The following is a 19,675-nucleotide window of genomic DNA, read 5'->3' as shown; positions in this document are numbered from 1 at the left end:
TTCAAAATCACATAGGACTACCAAAGCACCTACGTGACTGAGGTACTCTGGCAGACAAAGGAAACCATTATTAAAATTTCACTTGTTAGTGCTTCTGAATCTTGTTCAGAGCTTTTGAAAGTTCAATCTAAGCCCAGGAAGCTACCCAAGAGATCCTTTCTGCATATTCTGAGATACTTAAGAGCTGAAATGGTAATGACTTAGAAAACCAAACAATCTTGTATTTATAAACAAATAAAATAAATCAAAAGAACATAAGTGGTATGCAAATGTGTCCATATAGCTTCCTGGTGAGAGTAGCTATTATATTCTTTATGAATATGCAGTTTCAAATAATAAATTCATCTAGTGCTTTTCAAAGGTAATGAAAAGCCTGTGGAGCTGTTGTACAGTTATCAAAGCCTTAGAAATAATGAGAAAATGTAGCTTCCTGCACCTTTCTGGTTCTGTGTAGTTTAAGAATCTGATGACTTATTATTAGGCCAACAAATGCTGTTTGCTCATTTGTTAGCTTAAAAAATTACTTTCTTTTCACCTTGAGGTCCAGTTGCCTAGACAAGTACAAAAGGAACGCTGTCTAAGGAACCACAGGCAGTAACTGTATCCTGAAGCTGTTCCAAACTACCCTAATCTACCTGGAAGAATATGAGCATCTGACATGACCAAAACTGTGCTTATAAAATTTTAATCCATTTAAAAATAAACAGATTAAGAACAGCCCCCCCCCTTCTTTTTTAGAAATGACAAATTAATCTGTCAGGTTTCCTTCATAATAGCTAGAGGGTTATGTCCAAGAAAGAGACTATCATTTTTACTGTCTTCTTCACTCTATCACTTCTAAATGACTTCTAGAAATTGGAGTGGCTGCAAAAGTAAGTTCTGTGCCCAGAATTTCCCTATGCATTAGCTGATGGACTTCTCATCCCTGCCTGCACAGTTTATAACTCTTTTAAATGTCTATTAGCTGTTACTGTTTATTTGGAAGAGAAAAGGTCATAAAAATAATGATGAATTAATGCATTTAAAATGGTAATTAGACGTAAAACCCTTTTGAAGATTTAATAGCATGAAAAAGAGAAAGTCAATTTAGCTTCTGTTTTCTTTCTGTTGTACCTCCCATATCCTCTGCAGAATGTAAGAAGCAAAGGGTGGCATTCCTGGAGGTCCACCAGCGAACTCCATTAGCATGGTCAGCAATTTGAAAAAAGGATTGGCTGCCTGTAACGCATAAAAATAAAAATATCCATTTTGATCCATATAATGTCATCCACTAATTTTTTAGAGATTTTTAAAAATTCCTCAAACATTTGCATGAAAATATATTTCTACAAATGTCTGACATGAACGTTACTTTTAATTCCTTATTTAATCTGTAAATAAACCCCACAAATATATCTTGATTCTATTGTAGCCACATATGAATACAGTAGAATTAAGCTGCTTTTTATAGCTAGTGCAAGGCAACATGATCATACTAGATGGGATCAGTCTAGCAGTAGTATATAGTTACAGGGAAAAAACAGCACACAATGTCAGTCAGATGTTACCCTGAAGAAAGTGGGGGGGCAAATCAAGCTGTACAGTCTCAAAGAATTCATCAGTTTATCCTGGTTTTCGTATACAGAAGATTTCACAATGTAGGAGAAGTGATTATTTTTGTGTACTGCATAACATGGAATACCGATCCTGAAAAGCTTATGCAAAAGCACCACATTTTGAGGTTTTACACTGCTCATTCTTAACTGGCATACTGTTTTCCTCTGAAATACCAACATGTCTAGCATGTTGGCTCTAATATGAATTTAAAAAAAAATATTTCTTAGGATTCAGCTTTAAACAATGCTTCAATTGACTTGTTACTAATATTCTGTATTTTGCACCTTACCAAAAATGTCTCTGGTGCATATGTGTATGGGCAAAGCAAAGGAAGTGTAAAAATGTAGCAAGTGTTATCATGACAGGAGGGAAGGAGACTGCCATCTGATAGTGCCCATTCCATCACACAAAGCAAAGCTGTCTTGAGAAAGATTTAGTACGTGCTGCTTTTCCAGCCATGATCATGTCTCCTCCACTTGACATGCCTTCAATTTTTCATGATTATTTTCTTGTTTCTGACAGCAGTATACTAGATTGTCCTTGTGTGAGAGTAAATGTATATCTTACTAATGAAGGATTAATTTGCAACTCTCAGTATTACCAGGGCAGGAATGTATTCTGACTGAGAAATGTATTTTGCATGCACAGAACTGCAAAATAGCACCCCAAAACCTGAACAACCAGGTGATAATTACATAACTCCACTTACCCTAGCATACATGCTTTATTGTTACCAATTTTTTTTTTAACTTCATATGCCTGGAGAAGCTAGAAATATGTTACTTGGCTTTGAATAAAATTTTCACCTTTAACTGCATACCAGATTTTGGCTAAAACAGCATACAGTGCAGTTAGACTTCATTTAATGCCACAAAAACCATCATGGATCATTTTCCATGCAAGATTTTTTACTAGCATAGGATTATTTAAGTAATTTAAAACAGAAAAATATTAATACAAATTATTTACTATACAGGTAGTAAGTTTACATACCTCAGGAGTCAACTTTGCTATAGATGTGAAAAGCATGGACACAATCTTAAAAACAAAACAAATAAAACTCACTTAGATTTGTGCTTATTTAGTTAAAATAATAAACATCACCCAAATAATAAACATCACCCAAATACAATTATTTAGTAAGATTTTTCAACAAACAGCTACAGCTTCTGATACTTACATGTTCTGCGAGTCGATTATTGTACCGACACAAACTGAAAATGAGATTGCAAGTTTGCCTGATGTTGATACCATCACGGATATGTTGAAACAAAAAAGGAAAGCCCTGCAACAAATAGCAAGATACTAGTAAACTGTCTACAATGACATATGTAAACATATATATATATATGTGTGTGTATTTTTTTGAGGCTTATACAGTCACATTTAAATGAATTACCTTTCCTCCTGTTAATGCTGCCATGTCGTTTTGTGACAAAGTCAAATGCCTAAAATACAAAGAAATCTTTATCATTTTACTTCAGAGATTACTAAAAATAAGGTTAGGGAGAATTTCCACAAGAGAAACTGCACAATGATTTAGCCGGAGTCTTTTATTTGGTAAACAATGACAAAACTTCTGTATTTTAAAAGGTTAAAAATGTAAAAGGCCCATATACAAGCTCTTCTATGCTGCTAAAACCCCACAAAACCCCCTAAAACAACTAGACCCGTAAAATCTATAATTCCTTTCTGAACTAGTTCAGATCAGAATTTACTTTGTTTTTTCAGAAGCTCTTGCCTTTCTGAGCGAGACTGTTCAACTAGAAGAGCAATCAGGGCAATCATCTTTTCAAGTGCAGCAGGCCTGTATTTTTCTTCTGCTAAAGAAAGTATATCTTCCTCCTCTTCTTCTTCCTCCCCTTCCTCCTCAGAAAGTACTTCAACCTGAGGCTGAAGAAAAAAAGAGGTAACACCAACGAGGTAACTTTGAGCTTTAACTTCAGAGAGCCTATATGTGGGTTTTGCATATATTCTGTATTTTTATTAAAGCAATTTAAACTTGCATGAAGCAAACCAGGTAAATATATAACCTCGTGATTTTCATGCTGAAGCATTCATTTTGCATACACTAAATTGTATTTACAAATGCAAAAGCTAGGCTGGTTGAAGCAACTACGTAGCCTGATGTGGTCGTCAATTCAATAACAAAAGAAAGTAAATTTAAAAGCTTAAGTTGTATAATAGAAGCAAGTAATCAATTGTTACTGTTAACAGCATGATAAGGGCAACTTTAAATGCTTCTGCTTAAGACCTGTTTCTATACTAAACAGAAATAACGAGCTCAGCTATTTTAAAATACTATCTTCACTTAAACATTGAAAAAAATTGTACAAGTGAAACAGTTTTAATTTAATGGCTGACATTGGTGGTTCAAGAGACAGAGCATTAACGATCACGTGCAAAGCATGAAAGGCTGGATCCCATTACACAAGGTATTAAAACTTACATTTTCAGGTCCTTTAGTTCCCATGTAGAAATGGACCATTGTAGATATGGCTTGCAGTGAAAGCAAGAACTGGCTCTGAAATATGCAGATATTGTATTACTTAAATATGTATACGTGCATATACATGCCTAATTCCCAAATCTACAAGGCTATACTCACTTCCTCTTCTCCCATTTTGGCAAATTCATAAAGAAAGGCAAAGTATTCTGTGAGGTGTTTACTGTGAGGCTTAACACCATGCTCCATAATTGATAGGAGTGTCTTCACAAAGCGCGTCACACAGGAACGGCTGCCGATGTCTTCCACAGGACCATCCATGTCATCCGAACTGAAAACAAAATCCAATTGATATGCTTCACACAATACATGGAGCATAAAATAATCTTGACCAAGTACCAAGACAAACAAACAAACCAACCCATAAAAACAGAGTCTTCTACTCGTTATACTGTGATACTCAGATTTCTAACACTTTCGCCTTTGCCAAGTACAGCCCAGGTAACAACATGGCTTAAAGCAAGGTACCACCCAGCACTCACAATGTTAAAAGGACAAAGAAGGAATGCTGCTATAGCTGTTATATTCACTGGATGTAAGGAAAGGCAGCTTCCTAACCAGGACCTTGTCAGGGCAGACACATGCATTTTCAAGCCTTTTAATCTACTGAAAGATGGATGTTTACTGTAAGTCACACAGCCTTTTATAGTAAGGCTTTTAGAGAAAATGAAATAAGTTTTTTTTGCCACGAAAACTGTATCTTCAAATCCCAATTTTTGCAATGGCAGTATACTCCTTACAAATTCTGCCATTTTTTCTTAATGGAAGAGATGAAAGAAAAAAACTCTTTTTCTCATTATGTATCAAGAATAAATATTTCATAACTTGAGACAAAGCGACAGCCTTCTAGATAATTAGCAGAACAAAACAGAACCCAGTTTGTTTCCCAACTTTTTCACAAAAACTGTGATTTGGCTATATTACGCAGGACTAGATTCCCATTTCCAACATCCTTTACTGTATGTACAAATTAAAATTTGTACCTATGTCTCTGTAAAATGGATCCTCATGTAACAGTAGTGAGACCTATACTTGCAGCATATTACTGGCAATGAAAAGACTAGGCTAATCATCTAGTCTCTAGTCTAGGGGAATAAATGTTCCAAACAATGTAGTTTTAGCCACTCTCTTTTCCAAAAAAATAACATTTTTTAGTAAGCTGGAGCATTTTAGGTAGAATAATAAAGAACAATTAAAACAGTACTATTTTAGGTTTACAAGACCATTTTGAATGCGCCATTAAACAAAAGTGGTTTCTGGAATGCATGTAACAAACAGTCATTTTCAGGTGTTATTATTTTACCAGTCCTCCATTCCTGGCTGGAGATAAAGATGTGCATGCACTGGCCTCAGTCTCTGTATCACATGAATGCACAAACGCTGGAACATCTGCAAATGCATAAGTAAATGAACTCCACATGGTCATTCTTTATACATATATTGACACAATTTCTACACAAAGAAAATTCTGTCTCCTGGTACTACTTCTTGCTCTATCTGATTTGAAGTTAAAGTTGAGGTTGAGATGCCCATGTTCCATTTCTTGGTGTACCGACATCCTGTATTTTAACAGGAAAGTCAAACCTGGTTTTATAAACAGATCTGATGGAGGAATGCTAAAACAAGTTTTTAATATTGATGTGCACTGTACACGACTGAAATATGACTTACAACTGCTGCTCATAGACATTATTTGTTCCTCAGTCCCTATTTTCTGAAATGTTTGGATACTCTTTGCAAGATGTTTTTTTTCTTGTGCCTCTAGCTGTGACAATTTTAATGAAAATTTTAAGAAAATTCCTTTCAGTAATTTTTAATTTATAAAATATTCATCAAAGTTTAGCAGCTTGCCCAAGATCCTGTATGGAGTTTTCTCATGGAATATATTCCTTTATTGGGTTGCATACAGAAAGTAGGTATAGATCTACATGAAAATATTACTTTAATAATCAGAGAAGTGAAAACAATTAAAAGCTTCATGTGAGACAAAGCAATTGCTGAAGTTTTTACTTAAACAACTTGCAATGAAAGTATACTTATAAATAAAACTGTTAATAGTATTATTATATGTGAATATCCAAATGCAATAATGTAGGTTTTTCTGAATTTTAAACATTTCCAGCAAAAAGGTATTAACAAAACTTTGTGATTTAATCTTATAAAATTAAATCTATCTACAAAGCCCAAAGGCAGGAGTTTACAAGGGAAGCTTTCATCAGGAGCAGTGAATGTAAGCAATTATATTATTTTGTTTTCTGAATGTGTATCGTGACACATCACTGTTCAAAGTACTCAGAAGAAAAATAATTTTAATGTAAAATGTTCGAACTTGTAGAAATCATGTGGGCATTGCAGAAACCTTAATTTCTATCTACTGTGACATTTTGTGATCTTAACTGTATAACTACACCACTATGGTAATATTGATTTTGTTTCAAACAACAAAGCTCCCCTGGCCAGAGATTTCTTCTAAATCACATGCAAGAATAAAAACCAAGGAGATAATTACAGATATTAATGAAAACATCCAGAATGATTGCATGTGTCACAATAATTGCCCATTTCTTTTCGTGGGTCAAGTGGTCACTTGACTTAAAAAGGAACATTTTTTCTTACCTGTCTCACAATCTGATTGGGACACTTTATTAGAATCTGCATTGGCCACCAATCATCATCAGCCATACGATCCAAAAACCACTGCAGAAGATACATACTTTGTTAGTTTTGTTCCAAACTTGTTCTAGTCCAGTCTTCTTTTTGCATGACAATAAAGTCTGAAGAGAAATTGATGTTACTATTATTAAGGAATAAGCAAATATTAATCCAAGGGAAATCTAACTGTCTGCAGTGCATGACAAGAAAGGAGTAATGGTCAACAGGAGTAAACATCAAAATAAATTTATATCCAGTATCTTCTTATCCCTGGGGTCTGCATGCCATTATTCAATTCTCTGAAAAGACATGCTTATCCTGGTAAGTGATCTCAACGAATAAAAAAAATCATGTTTACAAAGAAGTGTAAATGGAAAGAATTTTTATAATTGGAATAGACTTAAGCAAGAATATAGCGCCCAAACTACATCCCTTTCGTGTTTTAAAATGCAGAATAGCCCTGCTACCCCAGGGACAGGAAATGTATAAAAATAACAGAGAATGATTCATTCAAAGTTAAACTTAAGAAATAATACAGCTGAGTATTCTGACTCCACAGATTTTGTATTACTCACAACAAAAGACAGTTTAAACAATCCAATTTGTCAATCCTTTTATTTTAATTGCACTTGGGTATTTTTTACTATATTAAAAGACTTCAGTCACTATAAGCATCTTAGGACTATACCATACTAATGGAACTGTATCACCCAAACACTGTTACACAATAATTTAACAACCTAGAATCAATTTATAAAAGAACAATGAATTTAATTCTTTCCTACTGAATAAGGCCTACTGCAGGACACATATATATCATAGTCCTTGTACATTTAAGCTATCACAGAATGTCTATCACAAATTTTCCTTCTGAATCTTAAAATTGTTTTCACCAACACCACAGTGAATTCTTTTGACTGTAGGTTCTTACTCTCTCTCCACTTTGTCCCAGACTCCCTTCAAGCAGAGTCCTAAAAAACTTTATAGAAAAAGCAGTCCTCCATTTTTTGTCCTACTTCTAGGAATTTTTAGTCTTTCTACACACTGGGTAGATGATCCTTAACTTCATGAAGAAGGCATTTGAATGCTACATTTGTTTTCAGCTAAGTCTAACCTTAGCTGTTCTTATTTCTTTCCCTTGCACCAAAGCCCCCCTCCCTGTCCTCTTCTCTCGCATTTAACTCAAGTCCCTACCATTCTAATCCTTAAACCTTAGTCCATCTTTTCATTTCTCTTGTGCTATTTCATTTAAACACCTCTTCATTACACAAATCTGTAGGTAATAATCAATTAAAGAGGTTGTAATACTGTATGTCTTCTAATTCTAGTGACAAAATTGCTTCGGCCTCTGGTCTCACCATAGGCTTCTGAAAATTAAAGTCAAGTAATTCCCCAGAATCTGCAGTATTCAAAAAGGATTTCATTGCACAGTGCACAATATGCCAAATACAGTAGTTCATAGTCCAAAATATTCTAGGGATACGAACCTCCAGGAAAGTTAAACAATATATAGAAAGTTGGTTTGTACTTTGCTGAGTTCCTAAGTCACTTACTTCACAAGCTGCCTGACTGTTATTAAACTGTTTTGTTAAAAGTTCAATCCACTGAAGCATTGTAGGCTGTAAAGAGAAATACAGAGAAAACTGTAACTTGAAATAATAAACTGCAACTTAATCTTCCAACATTTCTGAAGTCAGTTAGAACACTAAATCTTGGGAATACAGTTACAAACACTAAGCACTTTATGAACTAGTAATATGTTGCACCTACACAAAAGTAAAAGTACACAGATTGAAACTAATGGAAGTAGTACCTATGCATTTAGACTAATTGTCCAGTAACACATTATTACATATTCTTACTAATTCCAAATAATCTAGAATTAGTAGCAATATGCTATCATACATTAAAAATAAGTAAAATCTGACCGAGAGTAAAGATGTTCCAAATAAAATAGAATGTTCTTACTGTTCTCGCTAGTATTTATAACTTAAAAATTAATGAGCACAATTGATGCTTAGTGGTAAACACTCCTCTTTACAGAGTTTAAGATTTGAGTAACCCAGGAATTTTCAAACAAAAAGAACACAAGATCTGTCATACATTTCTAAATCACACTTAAAAATACTGACACACTTTTTGCTATATTCATGCAATTACTTAATGAGAATTTACAAGTAAATAGAATACCTTTTCCTTTGAATGAATGAATGTCTCTAGTACAAAGGAAGTGCTTAGCTGGAAAAAAAATAGCAAAATTAATTATAGAATGCATGAATTAAAACGTAAACAAGGCACAATTTAAAATAAGCACAATATACTTTTGAAGTACTTACTTTTGCTGTCATCAGGGAAACTGCTTTTGGATCTGGTAGTGTGCTTGGGATGCTACTACACAACTGCCACATAAACCTAGAGTCAGTAATTTTATTTGTTAATTAAAATACATAATGAAAATCTGCAAGAAGAAAAGAAGTATTAATATTACATTTTTAAAGAAAAACTTACCCAAAATATGTATGTTCAAAAATGTTCTTGTCTTGAAGGAACTGCATGTTATCATGCCATATCCACTGAAGAAAAAATGCTAACATCAGATACAAGAAAGCAGTTTATTTCACTACATAAACATGATAAGAATATTTAAATGCCTGCCATGGCTAAGAAAGTAAGTTTTTTCTTATGAAAAAATACTTCTGGAAGTACTTTCTTTAAAGGATTGGCTCAAAGTTGTTGTATTCATATTATAGTGAATATTAGTTTTGCTGGCCATATGACTGCAGAGCAAAACTCAGAAACTTTTCCTCTTTCTGTGATCTCAGTTTTACAATTTAATTACATTTTTAAGCTGAAATTTTGAGAACTGGTCAAACACATTAAACAAGAACCACAGTTCAATACCATATTTTGACTTGTGGGATAGTGTAATAACTTGAAAAAGGCAAAAACCCCTCTCTAGATACATACTTTCACTAATTCAAGTAGGTTAAACTGCCCAGCAGCCTCACCAGCTATGTCTAAAGGTTGAGGTTCAGAATCCAAGTCTGGTAAGCTTTGTGAACATTTGATACATTCTTCAAGAGTTAAAATTTGACTCTCCATTATTAACCAAAAAAGGTTAATGTTTTTCACCAAAAAAGTTTTTGACCAAATCTGCAGCATTTTTCATGTTCTGTTTAAAAATGTAACTCTAATAATATCTATTACTATTTTTAAGACTGATAAGGATAAAAAGTACAATCTGATTTGATGGCTAGGGATGAAGAGCCTTTTAAAGTTAAGAACCTAATGTGACAGATGATAAAGCAATACTTCTGACTGGAGGGAGCAGTGAAACTGGCTTTTCAGGCGATGAAAAGGGAGAATGTCTCATAAATCCCATACTGGGACTCCTATCTAGCACAGCGAGAAGCCAGTGAAATAGTCTGCTCCTGTGTGCTGCCTCTTTCAATTCCTCAGACCAGAAATGGCTTAAATAGTATCTTTACAGAACAGCTCTACTCTAAGAGTAGCCTGAGAATAACAGGGCAGCTCTTCCTGGGAGTTTTGTTTCCCCTTCCCCTTTTACAAACACCTGGGCTACTCTTGAGTATGGGAATGAAGGGATCCTTTTCCAACTGATGCTCTCCATCCTAAGCACAAATAATCACAATCTTTTCTTGCATTTACTTAGAATTTCACAACAAATGAGCAAAAGTAGAAATAGCTGTAACTATTCTTTTACTCTGTTCCCCCTCAAAGCAGTAAGCTGCTGAAGAACTGAAGAATGAAAATGATGGTGGTTAAGAAAAATACTTCCTCTAATATTGCAACCGTTCAGAAAATGCTGATAAGCACTCAAAAAAACCCGAACAAGCAGTGCTCTGCCACTTGTACAAATATGAAGCAGAATGATTCATATATCTGATTTAAAAAACAAAAGACAGAATAAATTAAAAAAAAATCTAAAATTTTCATACAGTGTAAATCTTAATTTACTTCCTATCATGTAACATTTACCTAAGGAAGACACCTAAATGAAAGGATTGTCATCTTACTGATCTTTGTTATACTAGCTTTCCTCTCCTTATTCAGATTCCTGATTTGTTTAGTATTTCCTACAGCATTTTAAAATCAGTGTTAAAACAAATCAACTTGTACCTCCAGCAATTCTGATGAAACATCAAATTTGTAGTCTTTGCCATTTTCCTCCTCTGGTTCCATCCGTTTATAAAACAGCATGTAAGCACTGTGTGTCTTTAAGAAAAAAACATCTGTATAATTTTTGCTTTGAAAAATAAATCATGAAAGTACAAATATAATCATAGAGTAAGTGTTTGGAAGAGAAATACCTTTTCAAAGGAGAAGTCCATAAATTTATCAGTAACAGAATCATAAGTTTTTGTCTGTCAAGAAAAAAAACCAATTAGTTACAAGTAGTTTTAATGGCCTGATTATTGACAGTGTGAGGCAAATGTGCAAGCAAATTATTTTAGGACATATACAGAGAAGCTGCTGAGTATTTCTTGCTTGAAGGAGTCTTCTTGTTTTTCTTCTACAGTGGCCTATTCTGATTTTTCAGAATTTGTATGCAATACTGTGATCTCTACCTCATGCAAAGTCCATAGAAATATCTGTATTCATATTCACAGACTAAATATTATGATAGTTGGTACATGAGAAATTAAGATCCTTCTCCTTATTGGCTTAACTTCTATTCTGCAAAAAATTTAGAAAAACTAGAGAGCTTGCATCACCAGCCTGAAAGCATTTACTCTGCCAAGTCTTTCACCCCCCAAAAGAGGTGGACACCCTTTGAAGAGATCAGTGGTGGAAGAACAGCTATCTACTGTATCTAACAACTATCTAAAGTATCAGATAACAGCTATCTAAAGTATCACCTGCACAACAAAGGTGTCAAAAGTTTAATAAAACCCAGCTAACACTTCTGTTTCATATGCATTCACAACAGATGGCAGACAGAAGACAAACACTACAGAATCCTTCACAAAAGTCTTCAGAACACATACAGTAATGGTTGAACATGACAAAAATGAGCCACATTAACTTACAGTCATTTCTCCACCAAAACATTCTGAAGCAAGCTGGGCAGAATCAAATGGTTTTACTTCCGCATCATTGAAAAGATACCTGTAAAACATTTAAGGTTTTGAAATGATTGCTGTTTGTCTTTAAGGGCAAATAAGACATATCAAGTACTTAAAATGATTATTTTGATTTAGGTATTCCTTTTAATTTCTAATCTGTTGTTTTAATCACAGCAAACTGAAAGCTGATCCCAAAAGTGACTTCCTTTCTGTAAGATCACGGAGTCAGTATTTCAACAGTTCTTCGTTTTTCTGTGTATCAAAAGACATATTCTTTTCCAGTCAATGCTTGTACAGACAGGGTTTAATGCAGCCAAGGAGATTTAACTTTCCTTTTTTAATCTATTATAAAGAGAAAAATAATTCCCTGTAACAGTATAACTGAAACTAGAAAGAGGCACAGAAGATGGTACACCATTATAGAGCAGGTGTTGGTTCACAAGTTAGAACTGTTTAAAAAATACTCCAGCTAGCTATTGTATAGAACAGGATTAAAGAAAATCTTGTTTCCTGTTCCAGGGTCTCAGATGAGAACCTGACATCCAGAAATGACAGCCAGAGAGCCCTGATTTCTTACATCACCTTGCAAGACCCTTCTCCTTTTCTTGCCTTTGTCTCATCCCTTTCCCAGACTTTCCCAACTTTCCTTCCTCTTCACAACCATGATATAGCCAAAATATGCATGTTTCCAAATTAGACGTAGATGTCATAGTTTAAAAAAATCAATAAATAATTATTTTTTAAAAAATAGGGCATAGAATTTACTATAAGATCTTTTTTCTTTTCTTTTTATATTTGAGAAGATAGAAAAACAAATGCTGTAAAATATTCCAGTATGTTGCTGTAAATTCCATCTATGAGGAGCTAGCCAATAGGAAGAGATAACCAGCTAGATAAACTTAAAAATCAAATGTGAAAACAATTCCACATACAAAGAGCACAGTAAGAACAGATTTAGATAACCTAGGTACTGTAACACCACTTCTTCCTCATGGAGTGCAATGGGTTTCAAGGGAAGAAAAATTCAAACCACTGTTTCACTGAACATCAACAACATGAAAAGGACTGCATTCTACAATCATAAATGTAGCTGCATGCTCACAAAAGGTAACAACTGGATTTTATGAAGGACAATTTATTAAATCTTACTGTTCATTTCTAGAGATAGAATAGTCCTCGACATTTAGGCCAGAAAATAAGCATTAGTCATAATGTGAGGCTATCATGGACATTCTTCTGCTGCCCCTGTGTCCAAGACACCCCACAACTATTACAGTAAAACAAACTTGTATGCTAACATTAATATTCTTACACCTATATCTATTAACTTCTAACATCTAGTACTTCTAAGAGGAACTTACAGCACCTACCCTCCTATACAACTGTGTCTGACAACATCAGCAAGTTGCACTTATTGAAACGTAAGGAATTACAGAATGTTGCTGTGTGTTACTCACCATTTGTTGTTTTTGTAAGCATGGGGATTGACTATATCTCTGATAAAACTGTAGTAATGCCCACCATCTGCTGTTCCTGTATGAACTGTTACACCTATCAGATCGTATTCGTAACTTTCAGTTTCTTTCAAATATTCACCATCTTCCTTAAAACCTGAAATAATTTAAAATAATATAAAATCAGTTATTTCCTAAACACTTGAATGTCAATATTACGTTTCCTGAAGCTACACGTAATTTTTTTTCTTTTCAGCACTCCACAATGATGACAGCCAAAAACTGCATATCTAGAACAAGCAGCATAGATCCCAACTCTTGTGAAACAGCAACAGTTTTTTTGCAAAGCACCACTATTGAAGAGATAAGGACTAATAACTAAGTTATTCCAAGTTAGCACATGTTATTTATGAGGGCAGTTAGCCAGTTGCTGAAGTTGCATTACCTTGTAAATTCAAATAGGTCAGTGACAAACTGTAATGACACGCAATCTCTCCCATGCTTTAAAAACAAATTTAAAAATAACTGAACTTGAACAGTGTATGAAAGAAAAATAATTAGATGTTTTTCTCATATTAAATAAAACCCGTGACTTTTAGAATACAGGTTGATTAAAACTTATTGTTTAATTTCGTTTCCTTAAAAAGAAAACCGTTACTTGTTTGCATATGTATATAGAAAGTGGTACGCAGACAACAGAGACAAAGCCTGCTGAATTTATTTTATGCTGCATACCTTCTTTTCTGTCATTTTTTCCCATGAGGAAATCTTCAGTGTAAGGTGTCATATCCAAACGTAAAGGGAATGAAAAATGTGTGTTGACTTTCTCCTTCATCATGGTTACCATATTAAATGTATATCTCATTGTGTTGAAGCTTAAGATACGAGGTAGTTTCTTAAAACATGCCCTAGAGGATTAGAAATAACCATGACTTACAAAAACACAGTAGGTAGAATTTTATTTTCAGAAATATTTTATACACATTTATTTCAAACAACATTGGAAATCTTTTGCCATGTCACATAAACATAAAATTCAGCAATCATAATGCCCTAGAGCAGGGCAGTCTAACTGGCAGCAGAAAGGTAAAATTTAGGCTATCAAACATTTCCATTTAGTTCACTGTCATGCCTTAGAAGAAATATGAAATTTGCTCACATGGTATGACTGATAGTTTTCTAAAATGAGAAATCAATTTAACAATGCAAATCCCTCATTAGACAGAGCTACTTTCTTGTAAATGACAAATTTCAATGCAGAAATTATCTTTTATTCAATGTCATAAACTTCACATCAATGGCTTTAAAGAGGCTAATCTCACACGTCTTTTCTAAAAGGTACAAAACCAACTATGAGATTTTAAATCTCTAAAATTTTGTTAATTGCAATAAAAGAAAACATAAAACCTGTATTTAGTTTCCTCATTATTGGTAGAATTTTAAAAATTAGGGAAATATTTTCAAAACTACTAATTTTTATTGCAGAAATTTGGGAACTGATGAAACCTATGCATTTATCCTGGGTAATGAACAAGTAGTGAAGCATTAAGGAATTTATCTTTTAAAAATAGGGAAAATAACAGATTTCAAAAGTACTAATTAAAAATTTCTATCTGTTTTTTTAAAAGGTCATGAACACTTTTCTGTCTTGGTGTCTAAGATACCTAATATTCTATGTCTTGGAGTTTTGATTTCCTAGTTATGAGCTCATTTCCACAGGGACATTTCCACATCCGCACAGGCTTGAACAGTAGCAAACTGAATGAAACCAGACCTATTTAATCTAAAGAACTTTCTGAATCAAATGGTAATTTCAGTAATTGAATAATATCTTAATCATACCTTTTTTCAGCCCGCACTTTCTTTCCACAATGAGAACATGTATACATGTTGTCACCTTCCAAGGTATCTTTGATAGTTACTTCATCAAGAGATTCCTACATGTAATAAAAATGAACTTAAAATAAATTCATATATTTGTATCTTGTGCTTACATGGCCTGCTTTACAAACCTCTCTCTCTCTCTCAATCTTACAGTAAGTTTAATTACCTTTTCTGTAAGTTCTGTAAGAAAGATGAGCAAAGGCACCAAAAAGTTTGCAAAAAGAACATGCAACTGAATTAAGAAAAGCATTTAAAATTGTTACAGAAAAACAAAACACAAAATTAAGGAAACAACTGAGAATTATTGTACACCAAAGCTGTCTCAAAGAATTCAAGTGCTTTAAATTCAAATTCCAAGTGTGGGGATTAATAGTTTTTTAAAAAAACTCAAAAGGCTGAAATAATTTTGGTTTTAAGTTAACTCCTTAAGCAACAGTGTATGTTTATATAAGATCTTTTGACATTTACAATTCTCTCATCTAAAAAATGGCCTTAGCATTTTTAAAACACAGAAGAGGATAGTGTAAATAATGATTGTTGAGTGTGACACAGTCTTTAGTCAATTCCAAATGGCATCAGCTGACAGCATATTAAACTGAAAAAATGAAATATTTCAACAATATTAACTCGAAATATCAATCTAGAAATACACTAAAACTCGAGATACAAAAAGCATCAACATATTCAACAACATACTGCAAAGTCTTCAATCTTTAACTGCACCCTCTTACAATTGTGATCTATGGTACACAGGCTGGCATTACTCACATAAATATTCTTCATATCAGCGACCTGACATCTTACTGTGTAGAACTCCTCAGCAGTCTGACTTACATGCTCACAGTCCTATATCACAGCAGTGAAAGAAAAACAATGAAATAGCCATTTTGAGAAGTTAAAAATAAAAATAGAAGTTAAAAAATAAACTTGAAAAGATAAGAACAGAGAAGGAATACTTACCAAAGAAACAACATTATTTGTGATAACACCTCCAAACAGACTTTTCACTGTATTTTTCTGTAAAGGAATTAATAAACTCTGTCAAAGAAATCCCTTAAGTTTTCAAGCTCCCTTTTGCTCCCTCCTGGTAACTCACCAGTTCTGGAGACATTTCTTCTATTTTTGTTATTAGGTCAGTGAAGAATTCAGTCATATCTTTCTGCTCTCCTGTGTTCAGTGGCTGCTTATCCATGGTATAAGTTTTACAGAATGGCCTTGGATTGTATGCCTTACATTCACTTTCCTTTAGGTAAAAAAATCAAGCAAAACAAATCAATATAAACACTCAAATTCTGAAGTTATACAAATACACTGAACATATATATATAAATGTCTATTTAAAAACACGTTTTTACATACAGTATCTCCATATGCACATTAGACAACAAAGTTGTTTGAGTGCTTAAAGGCCTCTGATTAAAGGTATAGCAGTTTTTCACTATCATTATATTAATTATTAAAATATAATTTAAAAATGGAATATTATCAGATAATACTTAATAAAACAAACCATTAAATTTATATAACTTGACTGAAGATGTGACACGTTTAGTTTCTGCATATCTGCTCAGATACAAAATATATTATCAGGAACATCAGCCTGTATTTATGTATTTCTGGACATCACTGACTTAAATCTCATCAAGTGCTTAATTCTCATTCAGACTTCTCTAAGGAGTAAAACTGTATCATCTAGGGTCTCAACTGCATGTCTTCAGTCAGAGGAAAGAATTTACAGTATAAGCCAATTGCTTAGAATTCATCCCCCATCCCGCTGCCTTGCAAAATGGGAATGCACAACTTTGTTCTTGTAAACAATGACATTGATACCGTTTTCTTTAAAGGATGTGTGGTAAGACAGTGCTTCCTGTAAATATTACCTTTCTTTTGAACAAATTCTATCTTCAAGATTTTAACAATTTTTTAACAGTCTTCGTATGATTTTATGTTCCTGCATTATTTTGTGCTTATGTAAATACCTAGATTTATTTTTTCTTGGATTCATGGCAGACACTACATACCTAAATTCCTTTGCTTTATTTCTCTTTGAAGTGGTTATGATTTTCTTCACAAAAGTCAACGGCAAGAACCAAACTGCTAAGCTCTCAGTTTTATTTTTCATTATTTTAATGACTTTAACAACAGTGAAAACCTGTAAATTGCCTCAATATTGTTTTGTTCTTCAATACAAAAATTTTTAGTTGCTTTTTAATCTTTTATTTCAGCAGAATAACCTTTAAAATTTTGGAGCAAGGAAAATGCAATTAACAACGCCAATATATTTTATTTTATCACTGGGGAAATTAAAGCAAACAAATTGTTTAATGATTAAGCCAAGAATCAAGCTCAGAATGCTTCACATCATTATTGCATCCAAGGTGATGCCTGGCCAGGAAGCTCCTGGGCCACTCAGAGATGTAGCAATGTAAGTGCACAGGGTGTCCATACAGGGTACAGCCTGATAGCAGATACACCACGATTGTAACTAAAAAGCAGACTTGATTTTCACACTTGCAACTCACTTGTAAATCAAGTCCCACAGCTTTGGTAAACACCCTGTGTTCACCTGAGTAAATGTCAGGTGCGTGCTGGGTGTGAAATTTTTTTGATGCTCAGACTGTGGCAGCTGAGCCTGATGTTCCCCCATAGCCTCATTTCACACACATTTTTTAAAGAACACAGTAAACAATCAGTAACATTTGAGAGATGCTGCTTGCTGACTATTGCCCAATATTAAAGCCTATCTTAGATTATGAGTTACACTGCCTCTTCCTGAAAACTATCACAACAATGATTTTCTGAGTAGCAGCTTTTAAGTGGATAAAACCTATTTAAGACATTTATTTACACAGCTAATTACATTTTAAGAAAATTTAAGAAAAATTACATTTTTCTTACTTTTTCTCTTTTAGGAAAATGGAATACTTTATAAAATCTTCTCTTTTGCACCTACCATTAAGTATGTAAACATTTTCTGGAGTTCCAGTAGAGTGGTCTTGTGTTTCATATCTTCTGAATACTAAGAAATTAATAAAAGCAGATTTTATCTTATTGCTTAGAACTTTCAAAAAAAAAAGCTTTTAAAAAGATGAAACATTCACTTTTTTAAATAAACCCCCTTACCCACTTTTTTATGGACAGTAAAGAAAAATGATTGTGTACAAGAACCCACAACACACTATTTCACTCTTACATATAATGCACTACCTACTAATTTTTTCTCATGTCTATATTAGACTTTTTTTTTACTTAAGTATAGTTTCTAAAAATTTACTAGTAATTTTTCTAAAAATACTAGTAATATTGGAGCAATTTTTTTCAATTCATAGATACTGTGGGAGTTCTGATCAAACCTCTATAGAATGCAATTCAAATGCAGACCAGAAGCTTCCCTCTTTTATTTTTATTTTTGAATTTTTGTTTTGAATTTTTATTTACAAATGGCTAATTCTAGATGATGCTGAGTGACAGCTACCAATAACTTAATAATAACCAAAAAAATTATGAAGTCATTGCTAATTAGTATTTCACACATTATATATGCTCTGCTGATGTCAGGGACCAAACCAAGCTCTTTTACAACAAATAGCTTGAAGTAATAAATGTTTCTGGAAGTTAATGTATAGTAATTTACAGGAATTGTTAATAATCTTTGATAGCATAAGATACATGCTCTGGGACTTTTATAAACATTCAAAAAGAATGACGTTTATTCTAACAGAATCGCAAATTGCAAGAAAATTAAAAGAAACTCGTATAGCAACAGAAATACAAGTTTGAGAATGCATTTTATTACAATGCCTCCTTAAGAACGAATTACCAAACCTCTTCACTTTAGACATCAGCAAAAGAATCCAACTGAATAAAATGCAAACTAAAGTTCTGAAGAAATATCCTTTATCAAGAAATAAGTCTTCGAGATAAGCCTATACTTCATCAGTGTTTGCTCTTATTCTAAATTTCAACTTCTTCAAAAATCCCCACAAAGAAGGTAAGGTCCCACAGCATACCTTTGCCGTAAAGATCGCTTGCCTGGCCTCTGGTATCATGTAGAGCTGCTGGATCGTGGATGCCAAGTAACACGTTGCTCCAAGATTAGTCAGACCCACAAATCTGCATTCTGCACGAACATCATCATGTGGCCAATAATCCCACTTGTAAGGTGCATGGGAAGCTGGAAAAAATATGAATCACACATGCAGAAAAAATATCAATTCAAAGTACAGTTTAATAAGACATAAATACAATTAAAAGTGTTATATTTACATTAATAAAATGTATTCTGCTTATGCATTCTATGTTTACAGACATGAACCAGGCTGTACCTGCTCTTTAAGAAAATGCACTATAGGTACATCAGAAAAATCACTTGATACAGCAGTGAACCACTCTAGGTGCCAGACTACTTTGGGCTGCTGTGCTCTCTAAAACTTTATTCACGGAAAACATTATCTCTTACACTTGTTCTAGTGGTAGTATTAACATGTAGTAATCAT

At 33.5% G+C, this 19,675-nt stretch overlaps 1 protein-coding gene across 9 annotated transcripts in view; it reads right to left on the bottom strand.

Annotated features, from left to right (window-relative positions):
• USP34 (ubiquitin specific peptidase 34) overlaps positions 1–19,675 on the bottom strand; it is a 127,192-nt gene that overhangs the window by 16,743 nt on the left and 90,774 nt on the right. For 5 of the 9 annotated variants that reach the window (XM_071740316.1, XM_071740318.1, XM_071740317.1 and 2 more), the window contains exons 43-66: positions 19,190–19,353; positions 18,133–18,198; positions 16,276–16,422; positions 16,140–16,196; positions 15,948–16,025; positions 15,138–15,232; positions 14,031–14,203; positions 13,299–13,452; positions 11,806–11,884; positions 11,086–11,139; positions 10,895–10,990; positions 9,263–9,327; positions 9,091–9,166; positions 8,945–8,992; positions 8,242–8,373; positions 6,719–6,799; positions 5,406–5,491; positions 4,205–4,373; positions 4,046–4,120; positions 3,338–3,489; positions 2,996–3,044; positions 2,777–2,881; positions 2,590–2,634; positions 1,114–1,218 (exon numbers count right to left, since the gene is read on the bottom strand). In XM_071740316.1, coding sequence (XP_071596417.1) covers positions 1,114–1,218; positions 2,590–2,634; positions 2,777–2,881; positions 2,996–3,044; positions 3,338–3,489; positions 4,046–4,120; positions 4,205–4,373; positions 5,406–5,491; positions 6,719–6,799; positions 8,242–8,373; positions 8,945–8,992; positions 9,091–9,166; positions 9,263–9,327; positions 10,895–10,990; positions 11,086–11,139; positions 11,806–11,884; positions 13,299–13,452; positions 14,031–14,203; positions 15,138–15,232; positions 15,948–16,025; positions 16,140–16,196; positions 16,276–16,422; positions 18,133–18,198; positions 19,190–19,353 — 2,351 coding nt within the window. The remainder of the gene's footprint in view (positions 1–1,113; positions 1,219–2,589; positions 2,635–2,776; positions 2,882–2,995; positions 3,045–3,337; positions 3,490–4,045; positions 4,121–4,204; positions 4,374–5,405; positions 5,492–6,718; positions 6,800–8,241; positions 8,374–8,944; positions 8,993–9,090; positions 9,167–9,262; positions 9,328–10,894; positions 10,991–11,085; positions 11,140–11,805; positions 11,885–13,298; positions 13,453–14,030; positions 14,204–15,137; positions 15,233–15,947; positions 16,026–16,139; positions 16,197–16,275; positions 16,423–18,132; positions 18,199–19,189; positions 19,354–19,675) is intronic. The other 4 variants (XM_071740319.1, XM_071740324.1, XM_071740322.1 and 1 more) reach the window with 1 other exon arrangement.

The sequence above is a fragment of the Heliangelus exortis genome, chromosome 3 (genome assembly GCF_036169615.1).
Source record: "Heliangelus exortis chromosome 3, bHelExo1.hap1, whole genome shotgun sequence".
NCBI lineage: Eukaryota > Metazoa > Chordata > Aves > Apodiformes > Trochilidae > Heliangelus > Heliangelus exortis.
This window is presented reverse-complemented; position numbering and strand designations above follow the sequence as displayed.